Source organism: Morchella importuna, assembly GCF_003444635.1.
Source record: "Morchella importuna strain M04M26 chromosome Unknown Morimp01GS005, whole genome shotgun sequence".
Classification (NCBI taxonomy): domain Eukaryota; kingdom Fungi; phylum Ascomycota; class Pezizomycetes; order Pezizales; family Morchellaceae; genus Morchella; species Morchella importuna.
In genome coordinates, this window is record NW_025763402.1 from 811,600 (window position 1) to 828,019 (window position 16,420).

The 16,420-nt window shown below is 52.8% G+C and overlaps 2 protein-coding genes across 2 annotated transcripts; one reads left to right on the forward strand and one right to left on the reverse strand.

Moving 5' to 3' along the window:
- Positions 1-8,739: 8,739 nt before the first annotated feature.
- LAJ45_02756 (uncharacterized protein) lies at positions 8,740-9,438 on the reverse strand (the record flags this gene model as incomplete). Its single annotated transcript, XM_046112347.1, has 1 exon — positions 8,740-9,438. The coding sequence occupies one exon, from the start codon at positions 9,436-9,438 to the stop codon at positions 8,740-8,742; it is 699 nt and encodes a 232-aa protein (XP_045974473.1).
- Positions 9,439-9,898: 460 nt separating this feature from the next.
- Positions 9,899-15,218, forward strand: LAJ45_02757 (uncharacterized protein; the record flags this gene model as incomplete). The annotated part of the gene is made up of 6 exons (XM_046112348.1): positions 9,899-10,074; positions 10,178-11,100; positions 11,161-12,274; positions 12,559-13,214; positions 13,512-13,760; positions 13,855-15,218. 6 exons carry the CDS (start codon positions 9,899-9,901, stop codon positions 15,216-15,218), a joined length of 4,482 nt encoding a protein of 1,493 aa, XP_045974474.1.
- Positions 15,219-16,420: the final 1,202 nt, after the last annotated feature.

Below are 16,420 nucleotides of genomic sequence, written 5' to 3' on the forward strand. Positions count from 1 at the left end.
TCGTGGTTAGACTGCACGTGCTCGTCGGGGTTAGACACTGAGTGTTTAACCAGGGTTGGGGGTAGCAATGCTCAATCAGAAATAAGTCTTTGCAGCGCCTTTTGTCTATCGAGCCTTGTGTTATTTCTTCTCTTTCTTTCTTTTCCTTTATTCCGGCGTGAGGTCGAGCGTTTAGACTGTCTATTTTGAAGCATAAATGTAGCGAACTGTGTCATTTATTGCAGAGCACTTATACCGAAAACAAACGGTGTAATTTTAGCTAGACCTTTTCCGTAATAAATAATATCGGCCATGATCCTGATGCATGCGTGAGGAGGTAAAAAATCTCCCCCGCCATCAGAAATTTCGAAACTCCAACACGAACAGCAGTACGGAACGTTAACACAGCCTATAACGTTTTATTCGGGCTGTTTCGTCTGTCTGGGGCCTGAGCGTATTTGGGGTGTACTATTATCTCGAGAATATTGCTCTGGCTCTTCTACTCTATTGCTTGCTTGGATGACTGGATGAGTATATGACGGACTTAAGGAGCGATAATCGGTAGAGGACACGAACGACACGCGTCGCTGGGAGGTTTGGCTGACCGATCCCTTGCTCACCTGTTGGCCAAAGGACAGGTCATAGTGGGCACCGTGTCCTTGGTAGCTAGTAGCTACATGGAGTGTGTTTTCGCCTATTTCCTTTTGTGTCTTGCTTTCTTTTTGTTCTATAGGCCTACTTTATCTCCATTCTTATACTATCACTCGAGCTTGTCTAGTTCACGAACAGAGCTTGAGCCCAGTTCTATCCTGTGATTCACAGATGACCAAAGTCTTATGCTGAACTCCAAAGCGCCTAATCCGGTACTCTACCGCACAGCACTCAAAGGAATTACCTACTAGCTCGTGTAGAAACAGGATTATTGTTGGCGGTGAGTTTTGTCGTATGGCAATCGAACTTAATTTGAACAGGGCTGACAGCGTCACAGTATATCACTCGGATGTAGTTACAGAGTGCTACATGCCAAGACCAAGGACAGACAACCACCAAGACGACCATGCAATACCGACTTTACAGTACAGTGAAATTTGTGGGGCGCCGAAATTTTAATCCTGGTTTACACGGTAGCATAGTGGCGGATGGGATTTAGCAGCAGTAGTGGGATGTTGGGGGTCAAATCCGGGCTAGGGTGCGTTTGAATTTAATCCCATAGGAGGCTTCCTTTTTTGCTTCTTGTGTCTATTCTGACTGCCCCCGGAGGGGGGGGGGGGGGGGAAGGGGTCTCCGTTAAACCTTTGACCTAAAAGGATGGTATGCTGATTGGAAATTGCTGGAATAGGGCTTCAACCGGATATTCACTTGAAGGATTTTTTCTTCTATTTTCAGCAGGTGGGGGCATCTAGACTCACCTCGAAGGATCGCTCCTAGATGACGCCAGAAACACCACAAATATCTCCTACCTATATTCAAAAGCATCTATAATGCATAATAAAATCCGGACAATTCGCACTGGCTCTCCACGCCCAAAAAGAACATACCTACACGCATATACACTAACCAGCCCCATTAATGCTCCTCTCCCTCCCCCTCGAAATCCTCTACGAAATCGCCAACACCCTCCCCTCCGCCCCCCTCCTCAACCTTCTCCTCTGCTCCCACACCCTCACCCGCCTCCTCCTCCCCATACACACCAACCTCCTCGCCACCCACGACAAAGACCACATCCCCGCCCTCTGCCGCGCCCTCATCACCGGCACCCTCCACCCCACCCTCCTCCGCCGCCTCCTCGCCCTCCCCACCCTCACCATCAATACCCGCTACCCCGGCCTCGCCACCTGGCGCTTCCCGCACCTCCCCACCCGCGACCCAACCCGGCGGCGGCACTGGTGGTGGACGCCCGGCGCAACAGCGCTCTATATGGCCGTGCAGCTGCGCGACGAGCGCCTCGTCCGGCTGCTGCTCGCGCACGGCGCAGACCCTACGATTAAGGCTGGGGGCCGGCGGAAGAATAGTCCGCTGTATGAGGCGGTTGTGCCGCGGGGGGCGGGGGCGGGGGGCGTGGGGTTGGTGTTGGCGAGGCTGTTGGTGGAGGCGGGGGCGGACGCGGCGGATTGGGTGGATAGGAGGAGGGGGAGGAGGCCGCTGTTGCATGTGGTGGTGGCGAGGGGGGATGTAAGTATGGTGAGGCTGCTGTTGGAGTATGGGGCGGATGTGGGTGCGAGGGAGGTGGTGGGGGGGAGGGAGAGGGGCGTGTGGGAGTTGGGGATTAGGTCGGGGGTTATGAGGAGAGTTGTGAGGGATGCTTTGGAAGACCGGGGAATGCTGGAGGTAGGTGGTGGTGGTGGTGATGGTGGTGGCGGGGCTAGGATGTTTGTGAGTTAGAAAGTAATATATGTAAATATATATATTATCATAATCAGTTACTAGATGGAATATATATGTATGTAGGCACGATTAACACAATAATGCACTATATATATAGCTACACATAGTAGTTAAAGCTGTGATTTCGTGAACTACTGAGCAAGTATATATCTAGTGTAAATATTTCACTCCATTAATACTTATAATAGCAGCCCTCGATATATACTAATAATTACTCGCTTGTCAAATAACTATGTATTTGCCCAACCAGCAAAACACACCAAAAATCGAGGTTTTCAACAACTCATAAAAAGTCCCATAATTATACCAAAACTACAACGACCGAGTATAGTATAATTTCGATAAGGGAGATTCATGCTTCAAATTCTTGGCCCAATTGAGATACTGGTAAAGGTGGAGAGGAAAGCAATAAAAGGACTTTTAAGACACCCTTCGCCTCGTTCTTTATGGATATGGCCTAAAAGTTGCCTGTAGAGTCTTTCAGGTGTCTAGATAAAAGATGAATAATTTCAGGGGAGATGGGAAAGATCTCGGGATTCTGTGTGTTTTGCTGGTTGCGCAAATACATACTTGATATATGCGAGTACATGTAACCACTAAACTGAATGCTGCATACGTGATATAAAGAAACCTAAAATCCCGAGGCTTCCCCCCCCCCCCCCGGGATCTATTAACGAGACCAGCTAACCGGCTTTCCGCAGCCCGATCGAGACCGCCCCGTACGTTAATTCTCGACAGGTGTTGATGCCTCCGAGTGATAATCTATGACGCCAACCATTTCTTAAGCCCGTCCGAGTAAAGAGACCCAAACGGCCCAAGAAACGAAATAGCCTCCAGATCCGGTCTTGCCTTATCTTGCTAGCCCCCATGTGCCGTCTTGTTTCCCCCAAATGTTTTGAGACTTACTCTTGGGACAACTACATTATGTAGTCACATAACCGTCACTGCTCATCATATCCCGGTTTCGACATCTATAGAGAAAGCTTTCTTGACCACCCACCCCCCCCCCCCCCCCACAGCTGTAGCACATATTTCTTCCATCCTTGTTATGTAGTATAGCTACAATACACGGCGGCGAGGACCTAGCTAGATGCATGGAAAAAAAAATGAAAAAAAAAAAGTAAGAAAAGAAGAAGAGAAAAAAAATCACCCACTCGACATCGATAAGTTGCAAAACGGAAAAAGGACAAAAAGTTCACAACACCGCCTATGGGCCTCGGTTGCTACGTCTTTCTACGTCCGGAAGGGGGGTTGAACGCTCACGAGTTCGGTACAGAGTGTGACCTCTATACCGCTGGGCCACGTCCAACCCCATGTTCACAATGATTCCTTTGCTGCTGTTAGCTGTATGGGGGGCTCGTACGTACGCTAGCTTGGGATCTTATCCTTATCAGGATCCGGATGGGCTCCACACTACTTTACAGCCGGGTCACTTTACCGTCGAAGCGGGTATTTCTATAAGCCTGATGCGCAGAAGGAACGCCTTATTATAGTCTTATGTCACAAATACGCCCAAATTTAGCCTGTTTTGGGCGTAATCGTGACCGGTACTTAGGATTAAGTACATTATATCACACTTTATTAAGGCTTTTCCTCGTACTAAGGGTCACAAATAGGTAAGAATTAGGGGAATCCGTAAGATCTAGTGGGACCTGGCGGCGCAAAATTAAGGTTTCGTGGATTAGGGTTAGGTACTTAGCAATATCACGCCGTCTATATATGCCTTCTGCATCTTCCCATCTCCATCTACCCCCACCCCCCACCCCCCGCCCCCTTCCCCCGTCCCCCTGCATCAGAGTTATCATCAAAACATGCGCTAATCAGTGAATTGAACAGCTAGTGTGGTCCACGAGGACGCTCGAGGCGAGGTTTAGGGGTGTCCTCGAGGTGCCTCGTCCTCGTTGGCCTCTGTCCTTGTCTGTCCTCGAGGTCCGGCACTGTGGTCCTCGAGGACGATAAAGCAATGACCCGATAAACCAAAAAGGTGATATTTCTCAAAATGAAGGTATACTTTATTCATGACCTCATCCGATTAGGGCATATTAAGTGTGTATTATAGCCAAGAATTGTCCTTGGAAGTCCTCGAGGCGAGGTCAGATATTGTCCTCGAGGTTCCTTGTCTTTTTGGAACACTGTCCTTGCGTGTCATCGAGGACCAGTCCTCGAGGCAAGGGCACAAGGACGCTCGTCCTCGTGAACCACACTGTCAACAGCGAATCCAGCAGCAGCAGCGAATCTAGCGCCAAATCCAGCACCAAATCCAGCACCAAATCGAGCATCAAATAGAGCACCAAATCGACGCCCAAATCGAGCGCCAAACCGAGCACCAAATTCAATCAATTGAGGTTAATGGGCAGGTAGGCAGGTAGACAGGTAGGCAGGTAGACAGGTAGGCAGGCAGGTAGGTAAGTATGCGGGGCAGGTAGGTAGGTAGGTAGATAGGTAGGCAGGTAGGCAGGTAGGTAGGTAGGCGGGTAGGCGGGACGTAGGCAGGTAGGTGGGTAGCCCGGGGGGGGCAGGCGGGGCAGGCGGGCGGCCATCGATGTATATAGTGTCAAATTAAGCCTTATCACATATCATAAGCCTTCGTTTTATTAAGGCCTTAAAAAATGATAGGTTTGGAAGGAACTTAAATCTTAATCTCAAATAAGCCTAATATCAGGATTATAGAAGTACCCGTCCCGACCCCTGCTTTAAGTGTGTAGGTAAAAAAATAATCGTTATATAAGGCTCAAATAATCATTAAATAATCGTTATGTAGTTGGTAATGCTTATTTTCTGACTAATTGCTTTAATAAGCTCTTGAATGAATAATCCTTAGTCCAGACCATGATTATTTGATATTAAAGGTTTATTTCTAGATAATAATTACATGTATGTACTTGTAGAGAAAATCTGAAAGCTTAAAGATAATCACTCACCTCCCACTCCAGCCTCCACGTCCGTCCCGTAGGGGTTGCATGCAATTAATGAATTAAATAAATTAAAAAAAATATATATATATAATATAAAAAAAAAACCCGCTCGACATTAATTTACAAAACAAGACAAAAAAGGAGCAAAAAGTTCACAACACCGCCTATAGGCCTCGGTTGTTACATCTTTCTACGTCCGGAAGGGGGGTTGAACGCTCACGAGTTCGGTATAGAGTGTGAGCTCTATACCGCTGGGCCACATCCAACCCCATGTTCACATTGATTCCTTTACTGCTTTTAGCTGTATGGGGGGCTCGTACGTACGTACGCTAAGCTTGGCGATTTCGTGGTGTTATCCTTATCAGCATGGCCTGGGGCCGGATGCGGATGGGCTCTACACTAGGCCCGTTTGGCAACGGGGTCGGTTTGTTAAACTTTTTAGGGTGGGGAATCGTGAACTTATTGGGAAAGTTTGGAATGTTTAGCAAGCCATTCTGTCTAGTCGATTCGCTCAATCAAAGTCTGAAACAAAAAAAAGCAGCTTTGAAACGATACGTTCCACTCCAGCCCAGCCACATTCGGTCAACTTAACTTAAATTACCAAACGGCAGGTAACCCACTGCAATGTTCTAGAGAGCAACTTGTCCTCTCCACATAGGTGGCCCTTTGGATATGTCTATTTCAATGCCTTAAGCTGCCAAGCGGGGCCTAACATACAAGTGTTACACACGTATAGCAAAGTACAAGTACCCACCGTGTGCTGGGACACTCTACACCCCACGCATAGACTAAGGTCTGCATCCAATTAATGAATTAAACCAAAAAAAAAAAAAAAAAAAAAAAAACTCTACACCCTACGCGCCCTGTACGGCTTCCAACACGCCAGCCCACTTACTCACAGGCATCTAGAATCTCAGGCCAAAACATTCGCAAGTCCTCAGAAGCAGGTGTGTTAACTGGGACGACGAAAAGCGTCTTCCACTCCGCCAGAAACTCAAATCCCATGAATGCCAAGACTGGTCGAGTGATAGTCTGTGAATGCAGGGTTTCTTTATGATGGCCATTCGTGGCCGGTGGGGGGCGGAAGTGTGGGGTGAAGGAGGTGTTGGGGTAGTTCTCTTTCGCTGCGCAGGAACTTCTATGATTGGGACTACATAGAGTATTTGCCACTGCTTTGCCATTTTCTGGGAAGTAGTAGAGTGCTTTAGTATTCCTGGCGAGTGTAATTACATGTAGTGGCTACTTATGTACGCGTTGGAAATAAAAGGTCACCCTTGTTGCAGACAGGCCCCGGTAGCTACTTATGGTGTAGTGCTTGGTCGTATAAGCACGCCGAGACTCGGCCTGTAGTTGTTGATGTCTGTCTAGAACTCGCGAAGTTGAACTATTCTATACCCTTAAGTACTTATTAACTTGCTAAGATCCTATCCGGCGAGGGGGGAACTTCCAGCCATACCTTTGTTAGAAGTCAAGGCTTATATAACTACATGTAGACGTGTCACCTAGACCTTTGTATGTATATATAAATTGATACTAGAGTAGACTTTTATCCTCCTTTGTAATGGAATCACCCATCCTATTACTACATGTAAGTATCGTGTCTTACTATAGGCCCCCGTCCTCTTCCCCCGCCTCTCTCCATTACATTTAATTTGCTCTTTCATTAAACATGCATGAGACATGTATGCAGTGTTCTATCACATAAAATACCTGTACTTACTTGAGATGATGATGTCAAGTACACCCGTGTCTAGATAGTTCCCGGAGTCCCCCACCATGGCAACGGGACTCTCACGACTGAATTTACCACGATCAGAGTAAACTTTTATACAAGACTGAGTAGGATAACTACATATAGAGAGAGTGTGTAGATTAAGGATATTCCAAAATTCTTTGTGAAGAAACACTACTTTGACCCCGTTGCTATTTGGGGGCTCCGGGAATTACTTAGACACGGGTGTACCTCACTACAAGTATGTACATGTAGGTACAGTACTATGCCGAGACCCCCCCCCCTCCTCCCCACCTTATCTCGAGTATCGATTTATCCTTGGCCATGGATCGCGGCGGACTTTGCCTCGGTCATCGTAAGCACATAGCAAGCCAGTGGTTGGCGTCCACTACATGTATCTAAATACCAACTAGCTACGAGTACTTACATACTAGGGTTTCTCCCCTTATCCGCTCTCTTGGTGCTAAGTATAAGATAAATATATGTAGAGAAAATCCGAAAGCTTAGAGACCCCCAATCCAGCCTCACCGTCCCGTAGGGGTTGCATGCAATTAATGAATTAAAAAATAAAAAAATAAAAAAACACCCGCTCGACATCAATAAGTTATACAAAAGAAGAACAAAAAGTTCACAACACCGCCTAAGCCTCGGTTGCTACATCTTTCTACGTCCGGTCCGGAGCGGGGTTGAACGCTCACGAGTTCGATATAGAGTGTGAGCTCTATACCGCTGGGCCACGTCCAACCCCATGTTCACATTGATTCCTTTGCTGCTGTTACCTCTATGGGGGGCTCGTACGTACGTACGCTACTAAGCTTGGCGATGTGTTATCCTTATCCTGATGGCTTGAAGAACAACGAGTGATACCCTATGACACGAACATCGATGAGGGGTAGTTTAGTGGAATAGGTGTTAAGACACGTTACAACGGCTAGGTGGTTGTGACCGGTCAAGTACATATATCTGTTAGTTTTGAGATGCTATAAAGTTAAGCTGCGGCATGCACCGACTTGATCCAATCATCATCCTCATCCACCCGAGAATTAAGAGCAATATAGCCTAGGCCTCTATACTAGACCTCATAATCAGATAACACAAACCTCGCTCACCAGCAGCCTGAAACCGACCATTGATATCCATGATCGACGTCGGTTGAATTTCGCTTGCTGCAACTACCATATATATACATTTGTGTGAGCGTTTATTTTGTACCCCATTTCTCTCTAGCTCTCTGCAAGTAATGGCAATGAAAGAAGGACATGTACAAGGAAACTATTGATAACGCCCCGACGCACTGTCTAGTAGTAACCCCATGAGGAAGAGAAAAAAAAAGGAAAATGAAGAGAAAAATATGAAGGAAAGAGGAGAGATGTGACGACCAACAACCGACTAACCAACATACATAGCACACAGGATACCGGACAGGACAAGATGGGATAGGATAGGATAGGACAATCGATGGTAGGTAGGAAAGGATGGTAAGAACAGATTATGAACCCACCCCGAAGAGCCACAGGTACCCGTTTTACTAACTACCTGCTTACCGAGCCCACCAGAGCCCACCAGAGCCAGTCGATCCAGAGCCTACAAAAAAAAAAAAAAAAAAAGAGAGAAAAAGAAAAAGAAAAAAACACACAAAGACTACAGTAACCGGGTCCGCCATTAGGGCCCACTATTCATTTTATCTATCCCCCCTCTTCCTTTTATCCCCCCCTTCCTCCCCCTGCTTTACAAAAGCGCCTTACTCCCCACACTCCACACCCCCGCCGCAGTCCCCACCATCATCGCACTCCACGCCATCGGCTTCAGCCCTCTCGTACTCTTAAACACGGCCCCACTCAGCACCCCGGCCAGCACACTATTCGCCGTATCATGCTTGCCCCTAACATTTCCGATCACCGAGTTGATGCCATTATACACCAGGGCCAGCACGCCCCCCGAGTTTCCGAGGAACGGCCCACGCCGCGTCATGCCATTGAGCACATAGTTGAGCTTCAACCTCGGAGGCGCGGCAGGAGGCGCCTTCTTGAGCCCCTCCATGAGTCCCCACATGCCACCAGCGGACAGGCCGAGGAGGTAGACTGTGCCCGTGCCGTAGCAGAGGTCGTCGGACCAGCCACGGGAGGGGAGGGCAGACGCGGAGAGCGGTGAGAGGGCGGTCTCGTCGAGGTCCAGGTAGGAGAGGGTTGATGAGAGGCCGGCAAGGGGGTGCAGGAGGGTGGGATCGAGGGCGGGGGTGAGGAAGGAGGAGACGTCGCTGGAGGTGCTGGGGTCGAAGGTGGGGGCGGCGGAGGCGGGGGAGCTGGTGAAGGAGGTGGTGGGCGCGATGTCGCCGGAGTCTGAGGGGTGGGAGGTGCTGGAGGAGGATGAGTGGGCGGGCGCGGGGGTGGATTTGCGGCCGGTGATGGCGTCCCAGATTGATGCCATTGTGCTCGTGGTGGTGTATTAGATGTAGATATGGAATTGAGTGTTCCTTTTTTATTTTATTTTTTAGCTGGCTTATCTGCCTGCCAAAGAGAGAGTGGGTGTGGCTATTATAGATATCTCGTATTGCAAGTGAGTGAGTGGTGGTGGTGATGATGATAATTGGAGGTGTGTGGCGATGGAGATGTGGGGGGGGGGGGGGTGATCGATAAACAGACCCTTCTTCTTCTTCTTCTTCTCGTTCGTCGTTCGTCGTCCTTGATCTCGGCCAGCTGCTTCGTCGTTGTGCTCGGGGTCGGGGTTCGGGGCGAAAGAGAAAAAAAAAAATCCCTTCACCCGGAAACAGCCGCCAAGCAATGCGGCTCTGTTACCCTGCTCTCTCTCTGCACGCCCCACCAAAGAGCAGCTTCACCCCGCCAGCCAGCCAGACACAACAGACAGCAGCAGAACGAGCAATTCTTCGATGGCAGCAGCAGAAACGACAAAGGCTCTGAGAGAGCTGATAGAGAACCACCAGCAGCCACAGGACGCACCGCTGAGTGAAGACGTGCTGAGGAGTGTGCGCGCCGTGCTGATCAAGATTAAGAAGCCACAGCCAGCAGCCACAAGCACAGACACAGAAGCTGGAAAAGACGTCAAGTACATCATTACCCCCCAATCCCCACAACCCCTCTCTCACTCCCACAAAAAAATAGAAAATAGAAAATAAAACTAACAACCACCTCCCTCCCTTCCTCCACAGCACCCCCGATACCAATACCAATACCGATACCAACATCTTCAGCACACTCCTACAAACCGCGCAAACACCAACCCTCACGCAGCCCCACCGCGCCCTCATCTGCGACGTCCTCAGCACCTACCTCATCCGCACACGCACACCGCCCTTCCTCCCCCTCCCTGCACATCCACCATCACCATCATCAGAGCAATGGCCGCACAAAGCAGCAGCAGTCGTGATAGCATACTTCGACGACGCGCAGTCGGCGCTGTCGAAAGCGCTCAAGGACCTTCTTGGCAACATCCTCGCCGCGCACCCCACCCCGGAACTGTTTGCGCAGCAGCTGGCGACGCAGCTGCTGGCTGCCGCGGGCGAGGGGAGGGGCAGGAAGGTGGGGTACTTTGTGCTTGAGACGCTGCTACGGAGGCGGCTGGTGAGCGGTGAGTTTGTGGTAGGGTTGGGCGGTGGTAGAGATTGGGATGGGGGGTTGGTGAAGGTGTTGTTGGGCGGTGTGGGGGACCGGACGGTGGCGCCGGTGATTGGGAAGGCGGTTGTGGCGCTGCTGGGGGCGCGGAGGAGTGAGATGGCTACGGCGGCGGGTGGGAGTGGTGATGATGAGGAGACTTGGGTGAACGAGTGGAGGGCGCCGTTGGAGTGGGCGATGGGCGTGGAGGCGCTGAGGGGGAATGTGCAGACGTATGTGCTTCCGGGGCTGTTTAGGCTTTCGCCTGCGGGGTTTAGGGGGTTTGTGGAGGGGCTGGGGTTGGCGCGGTTTTGTGGCCGGGAGGAGGAGGGGAGTGTGGTGGTGATGGAGGTTGAGGGCGAGGATGGCGAGGGGAGGGAGTTGATGAGTTTGCTGTGCTGTCTGAAGGTGGGGAAGGACCTGGGGTATGTTTCTGAAGAAACCGACGCCGAAGCCACAGAAGGGGCCAAAAAGAACCAAAGTACCCCCCCCCCCCCTAAATCTCAACTTCACGAATTACAGCTAACCACCCCGCTACCAGAATCCTCAAAGATCACCGTCCCCGCATCCTTCACCACCCCGCTCCTCTCACACCCACACCCGCACCTGCGCCTCGCCGCATTCACGCTTCTAACACACTCCCCCTCCCCCACAACCCCGCTCCCGTCCTCCGCCCTGGCAGCCATCAAGTCCGCCCTGCCCCACCTGCACACCGAGACCGACGCCGAGGTCCGCAACCTCACCACCCAGGCCATCCGCACGCTGCTCGAGCGCCTCGCGGCATCGTCATACCACATCACCAAGCAGTCCACGTCCAGCCTCCCCGCACACCCCTCCGCCGCCACTACCCTAACCGCAAAAATAAAAGAGATAAAGCACTTCGTACAATGGTACGTCCACCACCTAACCACGCAGCTTGCGCCGTCAGCGTCATACCAGCGCACCACAACGGCGCTAAAGCTGCTCACTACACTGCTGCTCTCGGGCCTTGGCTCTTCCTCCGCCTCTACCACGCCACCAGACCCAAAGAAGCACCTAAACTGGCCGCCGGCAATAACGACCGCAGTAACAATCTTCACGCCCGCGATGCGCCGCGCGCTGTCAGACGCACTCTTCAACCCGTTCGACGACGTGCGCGCCATGGCGGCCGACGTGCTGCTGCTCGCGCCGCCGCCCGACCACGGCGCCTTGGAGGCACTGTTCGCCGCCGGCGTGCAGCGGATGAATGCGACGGGGCGGGAGAGGGACGCGGATGGTGTTGCGAGGGTTGTTGTGTTGCTGTTTGAGGCTGGCGAGGAGGGGGAGGGGGGAGAGGTGGTGGTGGAGAGGGTGCTGGGCATGCTGGAGGAGTGTCTTGGTGTTGCGCGGCGGGACTTTAGTGCTGCGGTGAGGGGGCGGCCGGTGCATGGGTTGCTGGCGGGGTTGAGGATGGTGTTTGAGCGGCGCGGGGCGTGGGAGAGGGGTGTTGGGGGGAGGGGCGTGGTGGAGAGGGTGTTGAGCGTGTGTGGGGAGGTGTGGGCGCTGGTGAGGGGCGTGCTGTGCGTGGATAGCCCTGAGGGGTGTGTGCTGGGTGTCGGGGAGGAGGGGGAGGAGGATGAGGAGGTGAATGGGCAGACGGTGATGAGCTATTCGTGGAGGGCCGTGAAGGAGGCGAGGTTTGTTGGGCCCCTTCTTCTTTTTCTTTGCGTTTTTGGTTTTGGTTTTTGGCACCCCTTTTTGGCTGGTGTGCGTTTTATGAATGGTTGTGTGGTGGTGGGCTTTTGTGGCGCGTGTGATCATTACCCCTCTTTGCGTGCATCATGAGATATCACTCCGCCCCTTCCCCATTTCTTGCGACCAGATCATTGGCCCTGTTCACAACCCTCAATGTCCATCCCACCCCACCATCTCCCGCCCCTCCCCCAGAACCACAAACACCCACTAACTAACACCCCCACAGCTCCCTCCTCGCCACCCTCCTCTCCCACGCCCCCTACAACCCCACCACCCCCACCATCTCCCTCCTCCGCGCCACCGACTTCCCCCCCGCCGGCGCCCTCCTCCTCTCCCAACTCAGCCACATCCGCCACCGCGGCGCCTTCTCCGCCGTCTCCCCCTCCTTCACCACCCTCTGCACCACCTGCATTACCTCCCCGGACGCCACCCTCCACCCCCTCCCCGCCCAATGGCTCGCCTCAAACCTCCACCTCATCACAACCTCCTCCTCCAAGATCACCCGCCGCTCCGCCGGTCTCCCCTACCTCCTCATCGCAGTCCTGTCCTCCGAGCGCGACCCGACCCGCCCCCTCCTACAGTCCACCTTCGCGCACCTCGCCTCCATCGCCGCGCGGCCCGCGCCACCGTCGCGCGACGGCGACAAGATCGACCTCCCGCAGGTGCACGCGCTCAACTGCATCAAGCACCTCTTCACGGACGCGCGGCTGTCGGCCGCCATGTCGGCACACATCGGCGCCGCGCTTGCGCTCGCCGTCGGCTGCTTTGCGGCGCCGATCTGGGCGCTGCGCAACTGTGGGATTATGCTGTTCACGGCGCTGCTGAACCGGCTGTTTGGCATCCGGCGGAGCAGGAATGAGGATCGGTCTGCGTTTGATACGCGTGGGTTCTTTGGACGGTATCCGAGTGCGGAGAGGGTGTTGTTGGGGGGGTTGAAGGGGAATGTGGAGGCGCTGGATGGTGGTGGAGATGGGGGGGCAGGGGGGCTGGTGGAGATGGTGTATCCGGCGCTGTCGCTGGTGGCAAGGTTGGAGTATAGTGATGGGTTTGAGGGGGAGATGGCGGAGTTTGTTGGCTGCGTGAGGGTGGCGATGGGGTGTCGGGTGTGGAAGGTGCGTGAGATGGCGGCAAGGGCGTACGCGAGCCTTGTTGGCGGGCCTGAGTGGCGCTGTGTTATAGAACAGCTCTTGCGCGAGGCGGGGAGTCAAAGGATGGGCATGAATGGGGCCCATGGGCAGCTGTGTGCCGTGCGGGTACTGCTGGAGAGGAAGGCGCGCAGGGGGGAGGATTTGACCGCTGTTTGGGCGGCGATGGACGCAGTCTTTGAGGCGTTGGTGGTCGCGAATCGGTGTGCGGTGATCAAGGCTGTGTGTTTGCAGATCATCACGGATCATGGATTGGCGACTGGCGCGCTGGTGGAGGGTCATGGTGTGTAGCCCCTAAAACCTGCGTTTTGATCATTACCGGCCTTATTATCATTGACCCTGTTTGGTCTGCGATCGATATACTAACATACTCCCAGCTCTCCACGGAAAAGTTTTGAGCTACGCTAGCACTGCGGAAATAGCACTCGCCGAGATCAACAACGCCGGCATCGTCGGCCGCACGCTCTTCAAAACGCACCTGACCGCCTTCATGGTCACCAAAGCACTCCACCACCCCACCCCGACAGGCATCACCGAACTGCTAACCCTCCTCTCCAGCGCCGACGAAGAAGCCGCCCTCTCAACCACCTCCCACCTCCTCTCCTCACCCCGCCAGCTAGACCTAACCCCGTGCGAAGCCGCCCTCCTCGACGCCACCCTCTGGACCCTAATCACAGAACACCCCTGGCACCAGCTGCGCACAGCAGCACTCACCCTCCTCACCCGCTACGGCACCAGCACCGACACCGCCCTCGAGCCACACTGGCGCACCACCCTCGACCTTGCCACAACCCCGCCCACAGAGCCCTGTCAGCACGCGGCCCTGTCGGTCCTCGGCCTCCTCACCGCCCGCGTCTGGGCACACTACCAGCACCTCCCCAACAACGACGACGGCGCGCAGTGGGCCGAGTGGGCCCTCGCACAGCTCATCAAACTTGTCACTCCCGCAATCCACGAAGACCAGCCGTACCCGGCGCGGGAGGCCGCGCTGGCGGCGCTGAGGGCGCTGGCCCCGGTGCTAAGCTTCGACACGCTGGCGCAGTGGCGGTCGCGGCCGGTGGCGCTGCGCGGCGCGTATCTGGCACTGTATGAGCTGCTTAATGACGACGATGAGGAGCTGCGTGATGGGGCGGCGGAGGTCGTGTGTGGCCTTCTTCCCGCGGGGGCGGGGGCGCGGGTGGCGTATGTGCCACTGCGGGCGGGCGAGGCGCTGCTGGACGCGATGGTGGGCGTGTTTGGTGGGGAGGCGGAGTTTTTCGATGATGTTGTTGGGAGGGTGCGGGGTGGTGGTGGTGGTGGTGTTGATGTGGGCGGGGAGCTGGAGAGGTTGTTGGGTGCGGGGACGATACTGTTTGCGCGGGAGAGGCAGAACTTGTTTATTGATGGGAGTGAGGAGGCGCGGCGGTGGGGCGGGGCGTTGGCGGGGTTGGAGGTGCAGGAAGGGGGCGGTAGAGACTTTGTTCTTTGGACCGTGGGTGGGTTGGATGCTTTTGAGAAGAAGGTAAAGGAGAAGGGGAGCGAGGGGGCGTTGGGGTGGCTGGCGGATGAAGAGGTGTTTGTGCTGGCTGTGAGGGTGGTGGAGGGGGTGAGGGTTGTGAGGAGGTGGTGGGAGAGGGAGGAGGTCGAGGAGGTGTTGTGGGGGATGGTGGTGAGGGGGGCTGAAGCGCTGGTGGAGGCGTTGGGGGCGGTGGGGGGGCATGAGACGTTGAAGGGGGGGTTGAGGGAGATTCTGGATGGGTAGAGGGTGGTGGGGGTGGGGTGGAATTGCTGTATATAGTACCAACTAGATGTTAAGTAGATAGTAGATCCATTGCTTGCCGTAGTAGAAATTCTTGTATTATAATAGTACTATCTCTATATTCGTTTGTGCAAATGGGGATGATGGTAAAGAAGTGCAGAAAGGGGTATAATGGCACAGCTTTTTGGAATGCATACGTGCTCTGCAATAAGACATAACATAGTCCACTATATTCCAAAATGAAAAAAGAAAAGAAAAATGTACAAGTAGATGGCTGAGCTAGCTAGCATTCGAGTCGGCATCGGGGGGTCAATGGTTCCGTCTCATCTATGAGTTACCATCCACCAGATTAATTCATTGGTTGTATATTGGGCTCATGCAGTAGTACTAGATTAGTAGTACTTGTAGGCATGCACGAAGCTTCAAGAAAAGATTATCCTGTTCTAGTTTACTTTTTAAAAGTTGGAGTTAAAAAAAACGGAAAAGGTCTAAAATGACACAGCTTTCGGTAGACGTGCTCTACAATAACACATGAATGCAAGATGACACAGTTCGGTAATCCAAAATGAATACATCAATTAGTATACGAATTGGCTGAGCAATGATAATATCGAAGGGTCGGGGTTCAAGTTCGATCTTCATCTTGGCACACTGCCAAGCTAGCTCAAGTATCACTTTAGGCACAGCATCCACTATAGGCGGGTGGTCTAGTTGATAGACTGCTCGTCAACACCGAGCGTACCCAGGATACAACCAAACACATAAGGTCCTGGGCCCAAACCAGGGGTGGGGGTAGTAGCGCAAATTTCTCAATAAGTCGTTGCAGTACCTTTTGTACTTTTCTAGAAACTTTTGTTCTCTTTCTCTTTTCCCGATTGTCTTTGTACTCTCGGCGTGTCATCTTGCATCATGTGTTATTGCAGAGCATGCATACCGAAAACTGTGTCAGTTTAGGCCTTTTCCGTAAAAAAGATTGGTGACAAAAAGTATTCGTTTCTTTACCAGGGAATCGAACCCGATAAGGTGGGGAGGGGTGGGTGGTGGTCACGCGCGGTATAGTACTATACCTACATGTACCGTAAAATACTTGTAGTGATGTACTTGAGGATGATCACCATCACCGCAAGTAAATATTTCCGTGACAGAATACTGCATGCTTCATGTCTCATGTTCAGAATGTGATCGTAATGGAGAGAGGCGGAGGA